At 40.2% G+C, this 17,437-nt stretch overlaps 1 protein-coding gene across 1 annotated transcript in view; it reads right to left on the bottom strand.

Moving 5' to 3' along the window:
- Window positions 1-16,299, bottom strand: part of TEX14 (testis expressed 14, intercellular bridge forming factor) — a 106,404-nt gene extending 90,105 nt beyond the window's left edge. The window contains exons 1-2 of the mRNA XM_079131512.1: window positions 15,181-16,299; window positions 928-1,064 (exon numbers count right to left, since the gene is read on the bottom strand). Of these exons, the coding sequence (XP_078987638.1) occupies window positions 928-1,064; window positions 15,181-15,350 (307 nt within the window). The 5' untranslated portion in view covers window positions 15,351-16,299. The remainder of the gene's footprint in view (window positions 1-927; window positions 1,065-15,180) is intronic.
- Window positions 16,300-17,437: the final 1,138 nt, after the last annotated feature.

Below are 17,437 nucleotides of genomic sequence, written 5' to 3' on the forward strand. Positions count from 1 at the left end.
TGCTTTTATTTCTTGTGCTATGGGAGTCCTGTTAAGAAAGTCTAATCCTAAGCTGACATGTTGAAGATTTGGACCTACTTTTTCTTCTATAAAACGAAGGGTCTCTGGTCTGATTCCAAGGTCCTTGATCCATTTTGAGTTGAGTTTTGTGCAGGGTGAGAGAAAGGGGTTTAATTTCATTCTGTTGCATATGGATTTCCAGTTTTCCCAGCATCATTTGTTGAAGAGGCTATCTTTTCTCCATTGCATATTTTTGGCCCCTTTGTCTAGTATGAGAAAATTGTATTTACTTTTGTATTTGTAAATTGTATTTATCTTTGTTCCTTTTCATAAGCTCAGTTGATCCCAAGGACTTTGTTTTAATACATCCTGACCACCTGCTTCACTTAGCTGGTCCCGTGGGCCACATAGTGTAGATTCTGCTTAATGGCACTTCTTTTTTGCTTAAGCATTTGCATGACTCTTAGTGCTTTGAAGTCAATTTTAAGAGTGCACAAATTATAAATACAAAAGAAAGAGCAACCTACCAAATCTAACAAAGACCCTGAAAATTTTCATACTAAGACTATATGTAGATTTCTGTTCTGTGTTTAAGTTGATCAAAACACATCTGGAAGAAAATGACTAAAACTGTTTGCATCTTTGTATGTATTTATTACTTGATGTAATAAAGCTTATTTTCATTAACAAAAAAAAAATTTAAAAAAGGACTGGGGATGTGACTCAGTGGTTAGATGACCCTGGGTTCAATCCCTGGTACCAAATAAATAAATAAATAATAAAAAGAGGTAGAGAGGTAGTTCAGAGGTAGGTCACCCAGATCACTGAGTTCAATTCCCAGTACAAAAACCAAACCAAAACAAAAAAAAAAAAAAGGGAAAAAAAGAAAAGGGAAAAAAAAGTAAAGTATCTTAACATAGCACTTACCTTTCTTAAGAATTTTCTTCACTTTCACATAGTTCCCTTGTTTGACATACTCATGAAGCTGAGCTTCCAAGGAGTCATTTCTTAAGGTACCAAGTCGAACAGGACAGGGAACTGGAAGATGAATAGCCCGAGACATCCTGTTTCAAAAGAGAATATGCTTATTCTAACTGAACCAAAAATGCAAAGAAGCAACTTAGATTCTTTACATTTGTAAACCTGTTCACCTTCATTAATACAGTTGTCTCTAAGTATCCAAAGGGGATTGGCTCCAGGACCCCTGCAGTTAACAAAGTCCACAGATGCTCATATCCCGTATATAAAATGGCATAGTATTTGTGTATAACCTACATGCATCCTCACAGTATATTTGGGGGGTGTGTGTGCAGGGTTTACTGTGGCTTTAACCCAGGGGCACTTAACCACGTAGCAGCATCCCCAGTCCTTATTTTTTGAGAACAAGTTGCTTAGTGCCTTGCTAAATTGTTGAGGCTGGCCTTGAACTTACGATCCTCCTGCCACAAACTCCCAAGTGCCTGGAATTCTCCCAGTATACTTTAATCACCTCTAGATTATTTAGAATACCTAATACAATGTAAATGGTATATAAATTGTTATTATAGCGAATTGTTTAGGAAATAATAATAAGGAAAAAAGTCTGCATAAATCTAGCACAGATGCAAGTTTTTTAAAATAATATTTTCTAGGGGTTGGGGATGTGGCTCAGTGGTAGAACACTTGCCTAACATGCATGAAGCCCTGGATTTGATTTCCAGCACCACAAAAATAAATAAATGATTTTCTATACAAGGTTGGTTGAATATAAAGATGAAGAATTCGTGAATACAGAGGGTCAATTGTAATGAAGAGGATTTTAGGGAAACAATTACAGAAACTCTATGAGATTAATGTTTATGTTCAATGTTACTGTTTTTTGTTTGTTTTTGCTGCTGTTGTTGTTTTGATATTAGGGAATGAAGTAAGGGGCATTTATCAAAGAGCTACATCCCTAGCCCTTTATTTTTATTTTGAGACAGGGTATCACTAAGTTGCTTAGGGCCTTGCTAAGTTGCTGGGTCTCAAACTTGCAATCCTTCTGCCTCAGCCTCTCAAACGGATGGGATTACAAGCATATGCCATTGTGTCCAGCATCAGTATTATTGTTAAAGAATTGAGGCAGGCACGTTGGCACACACCTGTAATCGCAGCAGCTCAGGAGGCTCAAATAGAAGAATCGAGAGTTCAAAGGCAGCCCCACAACTTAGCGAGGCACTAAGCAACTCAGTTGAGACCCTGTCTCTAAATAAAATATAAAACTGGGCTGGGAATGTGGCTCAGTGGTTAAGTGCCCCTGGGTTTAATTCCTGGAAAAAAAAAAAAAAAAAAAAAAAAAAAATTGAGTCAGGCAAGGAGGTGCATGCTTGTGATCCCAGCAATGTGGGAAGCTGAGATGGGAGGATTTCAAGTTTGAGGCCAGCCTGGGAAAGTTAGCGAGACCCCGTCTCAAAATTTAAAAAGGACTGGGATGGCTGGGCATGGTGGTGCATGCCTATAATCACAGCAGCTTGGGAGCCTGAGGCAGGAGGATTGAGAGTTCAAAGTCAGTCATGGCAATTTAACAAGAACCTAAGCAACAGTCATCGAGTGCCCCTGCGATCAACCTCGAATTTGGGATCCTTCTACCTTAGTCTCCAAGTCACTGGGATCACAGACATGTGCCTCTTCCCTCCTTCTGTCATGGGATGAAGCAGCTAGAAGGCCCTCATCAGGTGCTGGTTCCTCCGACTTGGTCTTCACAGCTTCCAGAACTGTGAGAAATAAACTTCTCTACTACAAATAACCTAGTTTCAAACACTATAGAAGCACAAAATGGGCTAAGACATCTACTATGTGTTTCAAATGTGACAGGTAATGTGTAAAACACCTAAAATTAAATCATTGCTATCACAATAGTCATAGTCTTGCAAGGCAGACAAGTGGTGATGTATTATGTTCCACAGAGAGTAAGATAATTAAATCCCATTCACATGAATCCCCAAGTATGGACCTCAAGGGTATGAATGACTTCAGGCTACATGGGGAAGCACAGAATGCATAAAATGAGAAGTAAAAGAAAAAGTCAAAAAGATTGATAGATTTAATGGTTCTTCAGCCAGGAGGCTTAAGGATTGTAGGTTACTGAGAGGCATTCTTGTAATCCAATAGCATCACAACTAACTTTCTTTTCTTTTTCTTTTCTTTTTTTTTTTTTTTGTACTGGGGATTGAACCCGGGGCGCTTTATCATTGAGTTATATCCTGAGTCCATTTTATTTTTAAATTTGAGACAGGTCTTGCTACGTTGTATAGGGCCTCACTAAATTGCTGAGACTGGTCTCAAATTTGTAATCCTCCTTCCTCATCCTCCCAAGGCACTGGGAATACAGGTATGCACCACCATGCCTGGCATAACTTTCTCTAAGCAAACAAAAGTGAAGTTTTATAGCAAGCTATAGTTTCCCATTCCCCACCTTACATTCTGCCTTTTCTTTTTCCAGGTATTAAGAAAATGGCATATTTTCATTATAATTTGGATGATTAGTTGTTATGAATAGAATTGTGAACCCCCCACATTCAAATGTTTAACTTCCAATACCTTAGATGTTTATTTAGAGTGTTTAAAGAAGTGAATGTTGCTCAGTGATGGGGGCCTTACCTACAATGCATGGGGCCCGAGTTTAATCCTCAGCACAGCAAAAAATAAAATCGAGTAGAGCACTTGCCTAGCATTCATTCATAAGGTCCTGGGTTCAATCCCCAGCCCAGTACAGAATGGGGGGGAAAGTGAGTAATTACAATGAAAGTTAGGATGGGAATGTAATTTAACAACTGGTGTCTTTTTCCCCAGTACTGGGGATAGAACCCAGGGCCTCATGAATGGCAGGCAAGTGCTCTACTACTAAGTCATATCCCAGTCCCCAATGACTTATGTTCTTAGAAGAGGAAGGACAGACCAGAGGTTAAGATCACAGTATGAAGAAGCAGCAAATATACAATAATCCACAAATCAAGGAGTGAAGCCTCAGAGGAAACCAATTCTGTCAGTACCTTGATTTTACTTGAACTAAAACCTCTTGAAGGGAGAGAAAATAAGTCTCATTCTTTAACCATCCCATCTGCAGGTACTTTGTTTTGGTAGCCCTAGTGAACTAATGTATTGATACTGGCTGTTATGTCCTGTTAATAAGCATATGGTTTAACAGTAAAGTATCTCAGCATTATGCTATTTACATGCTAATTACTGCTAGCTTTATTTTCTCCACTTTCTCTGCTTTAATCCCACGAACTGAATAAGAACAAGCAAATAAACATCAATGGGAAAGAACAAAACAAAGTAGATTTCCAAACTTAAACTTCAAATTATACAAATTTCTAACAAAACCCGCACACACGAAAGCAACACTCACCTTCCAGGAGTAGAAAAATAAAGAAACTGCTAAAACGCTACATAAAAACCCACAGAAAACTCTAACGTTAAACAACAAACCAGGGGAAAGCGCGAACGCAGTCCCCCACTACCACAAATTATGCAGTCGAGTTTCCCACATTTGGGGAAATCGCAGGGGTCAGCACATCCGGAGTGCAATGGATAAGCCTCGCCCTGGGAAAACCACCTTCGTGATCATGGTATCTCCCCTGCCAGGTAAGTATGAGTTGTTGGACACTTGTGCCACTTCACCCTCATTCTTAATACACTACTTAGTCACGGTCAGTCGAATTTTAAGTTCTTTACGTGTTCTGTTTCAAACTACTCAGTTCTTTAAATGTCACACATCAGGCTACAGTTTTCGGGATATTTGTTGGAAATTTTGCCGCGCGAAGAACCCTCTCAAACCAGCAATCATCGCCCTCTTATCTACATATCCCCGCCTCTTGTAGTGACGTCAGCCTCTGCTTCAAGGCTTTCTTCCTTTCGTAGTTTCCTCTGGGTGAGTTAGCTCTAATGAACCACCGCGCCTCGCTTGTCTCCAAAAGACTTCTGCAGGTGTGGCTGAGAAGATTTAAGAATTCCTTGCCTTTTCGATGTATGCAAAAATTCTGGTGTGGATTCGTAATGAGTCTTAGCCCTGCGCTGTAGCGCTGACCAGTTTGGGAGGCAATGGCGAGGCGGGGTATGTAGGGAACCCAGCACAGTGGGTTGTGCCAGGTCTGAACCGCTGTTTCTGACAGTCGGTCAAACCCCCCGTATGTTTCCATTTCCAAAAATTGTAAAGTGGAAAGAAATAATTCTGCCTGCCTACCTGCCTCACAAGGTTTCTGTAAGGACTGAATGAATGTAAAGTGCAGCGACTAGTTCCCCGACCCCACTCAGGCTATTCAGCTCCAGGACTGGTGATAGGTGTACTCTGGGCCCCAAAACTTACTTCGCAGTTACCAGCAAAAACGGAACAGCATCCAGGTTGTATTTGGGAACAAACTGGGTACTTGTCCTTCTATATTTTGCTCCAGGCAAAACAATTCTCTTTGTAATTTCCCTTGGGGTCTCCATAATTAAAAAAAAAAAAAAAAAAGAAAAAGAAAAGCTTTGTTTTGTTTGGTATTTTTGGGGTGTGCTTTTTTAGTTACTAAAAGTGATAAATTTCCTTTCCCTTGTAGATAATTTGCAAGACAGAAAAGGTTTGAAAATTAAAATCAATTACAATCCAACTACAAAATTACCAGGTACACTTTCTTGCTGTTTTGTGTGCTAATTTGAGGATCAAACCCAGGACCCTGTGCGCAGTAAGCAGGTAAGCACTCTACCACTGAGCCACACCCCTAATCCACATATGCATACATTTTTGAAAAAAAATATTTTTAGTTGTAGATGGACACAATACCTTATTTTATTTATTTATTTTCATGTGGTGCCGAGGATCAAACCCAGTGCCTCACAAGTACTAGGCAAGTGCACTATCACCACGCTACAACCCCAGCTCTGTATATACTTTTTTTTTTTTTTTTTTTTTTTTTTTTTTTTGCAGTGCTGGGGATTGAACTCAGGGCCTTGTGCTTGCAAGGCAAGCACTCTACCAACTGAGCTATATCCCCAGCGCTGTATGTACTTTTAAAAAGACTATAATTCACATGCTGTTTCTTAACAGTTTTCATTCCTTTTGCTATACATGGATCATAGGTTTGTTCTTGTATACTAGGGATTGAACCCAGCGGCACGTTGCCATTGAGCAATATTCCCAGTCCTTTCTAAAATTTTTACTCTGAGACTGGGTCTTGCTAAATTGCTGAGGTGCTCCTGGAACTTGCCATCCTCCTCCTGCCTCAGCCTCCCCTAGTTCCTGGAAGCCTGTGAAACTTAGATCCTCCTTCAAAATAAAAGATAAAAGGGGGCTAGTGTTGTCGCTCAGTGGCAGAGCATTTACCTAGCATGTGTGAGGCACTCGGTTCGATTCTCAGCACCACGTATAAAAAAATGAATAAAATAAAGGTCTATCAAAATCTAAAAAAATTTCTTAAAAAAGATTAAAAAAAAAAAAAAAAAGTCTCAGGATGTAGGTCAGTGGTAGAATGCCCCGGGTTCAATTCCCAGTACCAAAAATGAATAAATTAATAAAACTTCAAGTTTGTTAAGAATGAGAGAAAGCCAAGGCACAGTAGTGCATGCCTGTAATCCCAGTGGTTGGGGAGGCTGAGGCAGGAGGATTGCAAGTTCAAAGCCAGCCTTGGCGAGACTCTGTTTCAAAATTAAAAAATAATAATAAAAAAGGAAAGAGAATATGGCTCAATAGCAGTGGTATGCACAAGTCCCTGATTTTGATCGCCAGCTGGAGGTGGAGAAAGGAGAAAAGATAGAAAGAGGAGAAAAGGAAGCGCACAAGGAGGACTTGTGCAAAAATGGGCAGTACGTGGAACTGAACATACACTATGCTTCATATAACTTCTTAAACACCAACTCGCTTCTACGCGTGCCAAGTTAAAAAACGGACCAGAAACACAACAGCAAGGCAGCCTCACAATTCAAAGCAACCCATAAACACAACTACATTTAAAACCAGAAAACCCAGGGGAGAGCGCGAACGCAGTCCCCCACTACCACAAATTATGCAGTCGAGTTTCCCGCATTTGGGGAAATCGCAGGGGTCAGCACATCCGGAGTGCAATGGATAAGCCTCGCCCTGGGAAAACCACCTTCGTGATCATGGTATCTCCCCTGCCAGGTAAGTATGATTTGCTGAACGCGAAGCCTTCACAGCCAGGTGTACACAGCACTAAACGCGTAGGGTCGTAACATACGCGTTCACATGAAAGCTCCATATCATGAAATAAATGATCTCCAAACACTTGCTAAGACTGGCAGTCTCTGAAATCCCCCAAACTACACTCCAAGAAACAACAAAAGTAGAAGAAACTTTCCCAGTTTGCACCGGAAATTTCATCTACATATCACCCGCCTCTGTGGATGACGTCAAACGGGCAGGGAACTCACTTCATTCAGAATGGCGCATTCTCTAGCCTTGAGAGGACAAAATCCATGCTTACAGCGTGTGATAACTTTTGTTTCCTGCTGGAACACAATGAGCATTTTTTCCCTTTTTTTATTTTTCCTTTTTCCCCCATTCCCTACCTCCTATCCCAAGAGACTGGGAATTGAATCCAAGGAACATTCTACCACTGACCTGTATATCTGACAGCCCTATTTATTATTTTAAGACAGAGTCTGGCTAAATTTCTCAGGTTGGCCACAAACTTGTGATCCTCCTGCCTTGGCCTCCTGCACAGCTGGGATTACAGGTGTGCAGCACCACACCCAGCCACATTTTCTTTCATGAGCAGAAATTTCATGCATCGCTTTAAAATGTGAATTGTATTTAATAACAACAAAACCAGGAAATGATAGGAGTGGCCTGTTCACTCATTTATTGAACAAGCACTGCATTCCTATCGTTGGGGATATTAAGGATGAAAGTTAATTCCTGCTTCAAAAGAACCTAGACTCTGTGCCAAGCATAGAATGCCTGTAATCCCAGTAGTTCCAGAGTCTGAGACAAGAGGATCACAAATTCAAAGTCAGCCTCAACAACTTAGCAAGACTCTGTTCAAAATAAATTAAAAGGGCTGGGGATGTCACTCAGTGATTAAGCACTCCTGGGTTCAATCCCCAGTGCCAAAAAACAAAAACAACAACAACAAAAACCAAATAACTCAGAGGCTATGGAAAAGGCAGCAAATTAGAGTGAAAAATGTTTTGTGAACTTTCCCTTTTTCATTTCTAGTCAGAATTCCTAGTTGCCCCACTAGAAAGCCCCTGCCCAAAAATGGCACAGCTTCTCACCAATGGCTCATTGCCAGCAAGAGTTTACTCTTCAGAAGGAATGGGAGAAGGCTCCCTAGAAGGGGTGACTTTCTTTTTTTCCAGTGCCAGGAATGGAACTCACCACTCTGCACATACTAGGTAAGCACTCTACCATTGAGCTATATCCCCTGCCACTAGAAAGGATGACATTTGAAACAAGTATTAAGGAGTAGGAAGAGACTGTATAAAACTATTTATGAAAGGAAAACAAAAGTTCTAGAAAGAATAAAAGGATAACAGGGAGATTAAGGGAATTTATCAATATTTATTCATGTATAATTAATTTTTTTTTTTTTTTTTTTTGGTTTTGGGGGATGTGTTTGTTTTTGTTTTTGGTATCAGGGATAGAACTAGGGGCGCTTAACCACTGAGTCACATCCCTAGCCTTTTTATTTTTTTTATTTTGAGAAAGGGTCTCACTAAATTGCTTACGGCTTCACTATGTTGCTGAGGCTGGCCTTGATATTTTAATTTCGTGATATACTGCATTTGCTGGTGCTATTTTTTATACAGTGAAGCAACAGCTTCTCTTTGTAGCAAAATAAGAAAAAATACTCAACTTCTTCATAAAAAATATTTTGCACTGGGCCCAAAAATTATTTAGCCAAGGAAGGAGAGATTATGATGCATTTTGGACATAAAAAGCATAGGGAAGTTCAAACATTCCTCCCTGTTAGTTCTTTAGGCCAAAGTAACTCCATTTTGAAAATCAGCACTTGCCCACCCAGGCATGACCTTCCCGGTAGGCCCACCCCAAAAGAGTCCCTAATTACCACAGCAAAGATGTCAAGTAACATTTACAGGGCCAGACTGGTTATTTTTTAACTACTCCATTGTATATGACTATATAGTTTAGAAGTTTTTCCTGCAGGTTGCTGCTCCTTGCAGAAGGGCAGCCTGGCAGACTCTCTGTCAATATATCTTTGCTTGAACTCAGAGCTATGCCTCTCATGAATATTTGCGCCAGTTACCCTAACACTCCAAAAGTTCAACATTTGATGCTGCTGGAATAAACTACAGTAACAAATTTATTGGATCATAGTTCCATGACACAGTAGCCTTTGTATCAAAGACCCAAAGATCCAGGGTGAAATATTCATTTTTATATTTAACATTCCATGAAGCATGGACAGTCATGCAGAAATACACTTGGACAAAAAGCATAAGGGTAATTCAGTAAGGCCTATATTTTCACATTCTTCTTGGCCTGTGCAGCTTTCCTTTCCTTTCTTCTTTGGTACTGGATATTGAAAGCAGGGGTGCTTTATCACTGAGCTGCATCCCCAGCCCTTTTCATTTTGAAACAGGGTCTTGCTAAATTGTTTAGGGCCTGGCTAGACTTTCCTCAAACTTGTGATCCTCCTGCCTCAGTCTCCCTCCTCAGTAGCTGGGATTAAAGGCATGCACCACTGGGCCTGGTTCTTGCCTTCCCTCTATGGAACAGGACCTTTTCTGGAATGAGAGTCTTATGATCTACAATCAAACAAGATAGGACAGAAAATATATTTATAGCCAACCTTTTTTTGTGTGTGTGGTACTGGAGATTGAATCCAGGGGCACTTTATCACTGAGTTATATCTCCACCTCTTTTTAATTTTAATTATTAATTAATTTTTTGTATTAGGGATTGAATCCAGAGGTGCTTAACAATTGAGCCACATCCTATCCCTTTTTATTTTTTATTTTGAGACAGGGTCTCATTAAGTTGTTTAGGGTATCACTAAGTTGCTGAGGCTGGCTTTGAATTTATAATCATCCTGTCTCAGCCTCTTGAGCCACTGGGATTACAGGTGTACACTACTGCACCTGGCTGTTTTGGGTTTTTGTGTTTTGTTTTGTTTTGTTAATTGATACAGGGTCTTTCTAAGTTGTCCAGGCTGGCCTTGAATTTATGATCATTCTGTCTCAGCTTCCAGAGTCTCTGAAATTACAGACATATGGCCAACTCTTTCACAGAAAGGCAGAGGAAAGTAGAGTAATATTTTTAGGGTTTACTCCTGGCTTTGGGGTAAAGGGCAAAAAGGGGTTCTTCCCACCCAGTATTAGAGATGGAACCCATGCACTCTCTTATCACTGAGCTATATTTCCAGCCCTTTTTATTTTTTACCTTTTATTTTGAGACAGGATCTCACTAAGTTGCTTAGGACCTCACTTCATTGTTTAGGTTGGCCTCCCCCTTGCAATCCTCTTGTTTCAGCCTCCCAAGTTGCTGGGATTAGAGGGGTGCACCACCATGCCCAGCTTAACCAATAAAGTCTATGCAAATATTCCAAAATCCAAAAAAACTTCAAAATCGCAAACACTTCTGGTTCCAAACATTTCAGATAAGGACTCTCAATCTGTACTGTGAAATACGGAATCTGCTTCAAAATAATAGAGTGGGTGGGTTTAGAGTATGGAAGGTAGGTGAAATAAATTAGAACTTGAATGAAGTAAATTACTGGTTAAATGGGGATGCATGAAATTATGAAATTATTTTGTTTACATTAGTTTTTCAAAATATAAAGTTTTAAAAAAGAGAAAAAAAAAAAAAGTTCAAGGAGGACCATCCCTTCTCTCATGATTCTGATTACCTTTACAGGTTGATACCCCAGCTTCACTACTTGTGAATGGGGGTAGAGAGGAAGAGTAAGGAGGGTGTGTACCTTGGATTCTATATTTCAGTAGGTGAAAAAGTATTAAAGGAGAAATAGAAATTGGATTTAGAGATCATCTTTTTCTCCTTTCCTTCCTCTCCTATCTCAAATACACCTAACCAGCAAGTCTTGTTTTTTTTTTTTTTTTTTTTTTTTTTTTTTTTTTTTTTCCCCTTAAAAATATATTCAGACTCTGATCCCTTCTTAGAACTGCAGTGCTACCAATCTGGACCAGCCTTTCTCATCCCGTGCCTAGATTACTGTAGCCTCCTATCTCCTTTCATCCTTGCTTCCCTAGTCTATTAACACAGCAGCCAGAGATTCTGATAAAATCTATGTCTGTTGGCATCACTCTTCTGTTCAAAACCCCTGATACTAATCTCATATGAACTGTGAGGAAACAGAAGATGAGGGGATAGTTCCTCATTTATTCTAATTTTTTAAAAAAAATTTTGGTACCAGAGATTGAACCCAGGGTAGTTACCACTGAGTCACATCCCCAGCCCATTTCTTTTATTTTTCATTTTGAGACATGGTATTGCTAAGTTGCTCACAGCCTTGCTAAGTTAATGAGGCTGGCTTTGAAACTGTGATCCTTCTGCCTCAGTCTCGCAAGCTGCTGGGATTATAGGCATGGGTCACCACAACCGGTTCCACATTTACTATTCGAAGCCAACATTACTCTGATATCTAAATCGATAGGAAACTTTGAAGTAAGCTACAGACCATTATCTCTCATGGACAAAGACACAAAATTCCTCTTTTTTTAAAAAAGACACTAAATTCAGCAATATGCAAAAGAGTAATATATCATGTTCAAGTGGGATTTATCCCAAGGATGTGAAGTTGGTTTAAGATTAGAAAAATTAATCCATGTAATCAGCATATCAACAAATCAAGAAGAAATATGTGCAACAAAAGTTCATCATCCATTAGGATAATCTCAGCAAAGTAATTAGCTTCATAGACATCTATGAAAATCCTACAATTAACATACTTCATGGTAAATACTGAATTTTTCCGCAGTTTAAGAATAAAACAACCATGTGTACTTTAACCACTATTATTCAACATTTACTGGAGGTGCTAGCCAGTGCAATAAGAAAAGGAAAAGAAAAGCCAGTTTGGAGTTGAGCACAGTGGAGCACCCCTGTAAACCCAGAGATATGGGAGACAGAGGCAGGAGGATCCAGGCCAGCCTCAGCAACTTAGCAAGGCCCTAAGCAACTTAGCAAGACTTTGTCTCAAAATAAAAATAAAAGGATGGGGATGTAGCTCAGGGATAAAGTGCCTCTGGATTCAACTCCCAGTTGAATATAAATTTAACTTTCTCAAATAAGAAGCAGGATTTAGTTGCCCTTGACACAGTTTCTAGTTCTACATCTCCTCCCAGTTCCTCAATGTAATCAATCTAGATATCTTATATATTTGCCTCCTGGCAACACTTCCCAATGGGACATCTAGGTATAGCTTATTTGACTGACTCCAATGACTCTCACAGTAATGTGACTTCCTGAAGTTCATGCCTGCTTACTTTAAACCTACCAATTACAACTCCCTACAGGAAACCTGCCTTGGACCCCAATAATAGCTTTGGCCCATGGGTCCCTTCTTTCTCTCTCCCTCCTCCACTAACCCACTCTGTGTGGTCTTCAGGCATGCCCTGGTCTCCCTGGGCTTGTAAGTAAGAGAATCTTCGTTTCCATCTTGTGTCTCTCTTAGTCATTAAAGAAGTAATTCCTATCTTAAAGATCCTAAAACTACATGATATGGGGACAGGTGCAGTGTCACACACCTCTAATCCCAGTGGCTGAGGAAGCTGAGGTAGGAGGATTCCAAGTTCAAAGCCAGTCTCAGCAATTTAGGCACTAAGCAACTCAGCAAGGCCCTGACTCTAAATAAAATACCATAAAGGGCTGGGGATGTGTCTCAGCGGTTAGATGGTTCCGGGTTCAATCCCTGGTGAAAAATAAAAACACAAACAAAACCAACCTATATCACATGGCTGTTTAGATAGAAAATCTTTAAAACATTTACCAGCTCTCCCCCCTCCACCAAAAAAAAAAAAAAAAAAACTAAAAAAATTCTTAAAATTCACAACTGAATTTAGCAATCACAGGCAACAAGATCAATACGTGCAACTCAATCATACTTCAGCATATAGGCAAAAACACTTGGAAAAAAACCTCAGTGAAATTTCAAAATAATAAATAGTAACATTTACTAGAACATAATTCAAACTTTCATACCATTCACATTTCTCCCTTACTTCTAATTATTCTAACAGTCTGCAACTATCACTCATTTTCTTCTTTTTGTGGGGTAGGGGGACTGGAGACTGAATTGGGGGTGCTTTGCCCCATCCCTTTTTATCTCCCCGAGTTGCCCAAGCAGGCATCCTACTTGTAAGAACTCAGAAGCAATTTTATCATTCTTAGTTTGTAACTGCAAAACCCCTAAAGAGTGAGATTTAAGTACAAGCTCTTGCCTCTTTACAAGCTAATATACTTCAAGCAACCTTAGCAAAACACCACAAGTAAACCTAATTTGTGCATAAAAGCACACATCTAACGTTCAACAGTAAAGAAACAGGGGAGAGCGCGAACGCAGTCCCCCACTACCACAAATTATGCAGTCGAGTTTCCCGCATTTGGGGAAATCGCAGGGGTCAGCACATCCGGAGTGCAATGGATGAGCCTCACCCTGGGAAAACCACCTTCGTGATCATGGTATCTCCCCTGCCAGGTAAGTATGAGTTGTGAGTATTGCCAGGCATCTCACCCTCAGATTTCAGACACTTTTCACACAGAGTCACTACAATGCTCAAACTCTAGCCCAACACTTTCAACATAAGGACTTCTCCAAACTGTAGGACCCAAACAATGACAGTTTTATTACTGTAATATTTATGTACAAAAGCCTAAAAAATGTATGTAGATGAACAAGTCCAGAAGACACTGCGGTCATCTACATATACCAACCCCCTTTTGATGACGTCAAAAGCTTCTGACAAATCTGAGGCTTTTGTTGATGTGGTAGACAGAATGATAGCCCACAAAAATATCCACCGCCTAATCCCTGGAAGTTGTAAATGTTTCCTTCCACCACAGTAAAGAGTATACTGCTGATGGGAGTAAGGAGTGGAGATGCAGAGATTATCATGGATTATCCAAGTGTGCCTAAAGTAATCACGCGATTTGCATAAAGATCTAATTACAGAAGTTAGAAGATGCTAAACAGAGCCATGTCGCTGCCTGTAATCCCACCCACTCAGGAGGATTGCAAATTCAAGACCAGTCTGGACAATTTAGTGAAATCTTATCACAAAACAAAACAAGAAAACTGGGTTGGGGAATCTCAATGGTAGGGGTGTTTTGTTTTGTTCTTCCCCAGTACTGTAAAAAAAGAAAGAATGGTAAACCGTCTAGCAGTTTGGAAAACAACATAAAACCAAGAAATATGGGAAATGCCTCCTCAGCACAGAAAAGATAAGGATAATACCTGCCTCCTATTTATTTCAACTCCATGAAAAACAGCTCTACTAAATTTATCCACTGACAACAAACATTAACCGTGTTTAAGCCACGGATAGTAACAATACTTAAAAAACATTAGAGTTCTCTCATTTCAACAGATTAAGTCAGGGGAGAGTGCAAATGCAGTCCCCCACTACCACAAATTATGCAGTGGAGTTTCCCACATTTGGGGAAATCGCAGGGGTCAGCACATCCGGAGTGCAATGGATAAGTCTCGCCCTGGGAAAACCACCTTCGTGATCATGGTATCTCCCCTGCCAGGTAAGTATGAGTTTTGAGTGACCGTGGCCATCTCACCCTCAGATTCAAACCACTTTTAAGATGGGGTTATTTTTTTATCGACTCCCACAATTCTAAAATGAAAACTCTTCAAAATATAATAACCATGAAGCAATATATTGTATATCTGGATATATCAAAATCTTGAGCAATACAGGCCTGTGCTAGGAGTGACCAGCAGTCACTTGTCCGGAGCCCTCCGGCCACGGACCCTGCCTTGCCACATGTATAGCTAAGATGGCGCCCGCCAGATGCTGGCGGGGCGTGCCTCTCCTGCACACGTAACTGTCAGACGATACTATGTGTGTATCAGGCTAGATTGGGTGGTGCTTCATGATTGGCAACGTATACTTCCTTGCCTGTGCTCTCTGCATGGACTTCATTAGTAACCATAGAGTGCTCTGGCGTGTGGACAAGTTTTGCCTGCGCGCCCTTTCCCCTGATTGGTTTTGGTACCTGATATAAACTGGACTTACTTCCCTAATAAACGAGACTTGATCAGACTGCTGTCTTGTCTCCATTTCTCGTGTCTCTTGTCTCTCCTAATCCTCGCTCCCCCCTCCAGGTTCCCGTTGTAGTCCTGCAGGTTGGGACAGTCACTGCGCTTATCTGCATAATCCCCACCCCTTTCACTGATCTCATTCATTCAGCATGACCTTTTGTAGTATGCTTGGAGATTCTACTGAAATAAAATACACTCTAAAGATTAAAAGCTAAACAACATAAACTAGCTCCTGTCCTCAAAGATTATGGTGCTGTTACTGATTTGGGGTACAGTTCAAAAAGCTGCTATCCATATAACCTGAATGAGCAAGTCTGAAAAGATGAAATTTGGTTAAACTACATTCAAAGGACTTGGGGTATAGTTCATGGGTAAAATGCTTGCCTAGCACACCTGAGGCCCTGGGTTAAATCCCCAACACTATGAGGGAAAAATAAATACAACAACTTTTTAAAAAACTACCTTAGAGGGCTGGGGTTGTGGCTCAATAGTAGTGTGCTTGCCTAGCATGTGTTAGGCCCTGGGTTCGATCCTCAGCACCACATAAAAATAAAATGAAGGTATTATATCCACCTACAACTAAAAGTATATTTTAAAAAAAACTACATTAGAAAGCCCAGTGAACACAGTGCAAAAAAGCTGGTTCAGTCCAAAGCACCAAGCTTAAGTGCAAAATGCTTTCATTCAAACATACAGCAAGTCATCCTTGTTACTTGAAAGATGAGTTATACAAATGCTAATTTTGAAAAGAAGCAAACTAGGAAAGTGTTCATAGAGCCCCTAATTCCAAATCTGGAGTATGACAGATTACCCTCACCACCTCCATGATCAATGTCTCCCCTCTCAAGCAGGAATAAGTTATATTTCCATGCATCCTAAATCCTCTCCTATTTAATTTCACAGGCACAGGGTCAATCATCTGCTTTTTCACAGGTTTCTCTGAAATCCAGAACTGACCCACTGGAGAATCCATTCTACAAGAAACTCCTGAGATCTACTAGAATCCTGTTAGATTCCTCAAAAAAAGCAAATCCTGTCTCGGGCAATACTTAATAATTCAGGTATCTGACATCCACATAATAAATAGTATCACTCAACATTTTCCTTCTTTCTTTACTGTTCACTAGAATTAGAGTGTTCAAGTTTAACAGTGTTCTTCAATTGAAGCACCCTCTTTCCCAAGCCCCCCCTTTTATTTTATTTTGTGTGTGTGTGTGTGTGTGTGTGTGTGTGTGTGTGTGTGGCTCGCCTCACATTTGCTATCTTTCTGCTTCAGCCTCCGAGTTGCTGAGAGGCTTGTGTCATCACACATGATTCTGAAGTCATTTTGCAGAAGGGCTCTTCAGATATTATCTCCTCTGCCAAAATAAATTATCCAGAGTTTGATATCTTTAAAACAGGAAGCAATAATACTGTTTTAAAAATCTTATGGGGCTGGGATTGTGGCTCAGTGGTAGAGTGCTTGCCTGGCATGTGTGAGGCACTGGGTTTGATCCTCAGCACATTTAAAAATAAATAAAATAAAGGTACTGTGTCCATCTATAACTAAAAACATTTAAAAAAATCTTACTAAAGATTAACAAGCAGCTGGACCCAGTGTCACAATTTGTAATCCCAAACACTCAGGAGGTTGAAGCTCTAAGCAACTCAGCAAGACCCTGTCTCTAAATTAAATACAAAAAATGTCTGGAGAAGTAGCTCAGTGGTTAAGTGCCCCTGGGTTTAATCCCAGGTAACAAAAATAAAAATAAAAATAAAAAATTTAGCCGGAGTTAGGTGTGGTGGTGCACACCTGTAATCCCTGCAACTCCGAAGGCTGAGGAAGAAGGATCACAAGTTTGAGGCCATCCTTAGCAATTCAGCAAGGCCCTAAGCAAGTTATTGAGACCCTGTTTCAAAAAAGTAAAAATAAAAAGGGCTGGGGGTGTATCTCAGTTGTAGAGTGCCTCTGGGTTCAGTCTCAAGCACCAAAAAACAAAACAAACAAAAACTTGCCCAAAGCAGACATAATCCCATAGATCAATCTACTTATGAACAAACAAGCAAAATTTTTTTTTTTTTTTTTTTTTGCAGTAGTAGTGGGGATAGAATCCAGTGGTGGTGTACCATTGAGCTACATCCTCACCCAGTCCTTTTTATTTTCTTTTTGAGATAGGCTCTTACAGGGTTGCCAATGTTGACCTCAAATTGGCAGTCCTTATCTTCTACCACAGTCTGGTGAATAGCTGGAA

The sequence above is a fragment of the Sciurus vulgaris genome (genome assembly GCF_902686455.1).
Source record: "Sciurus vulgaris genome assembly, chromosome: 3".
NCBI lineage: Eukaryota > Metazoa > Chordata > Mammalia > Rodentia > Sciuridae > Sciurus > Sciurus vulgaris.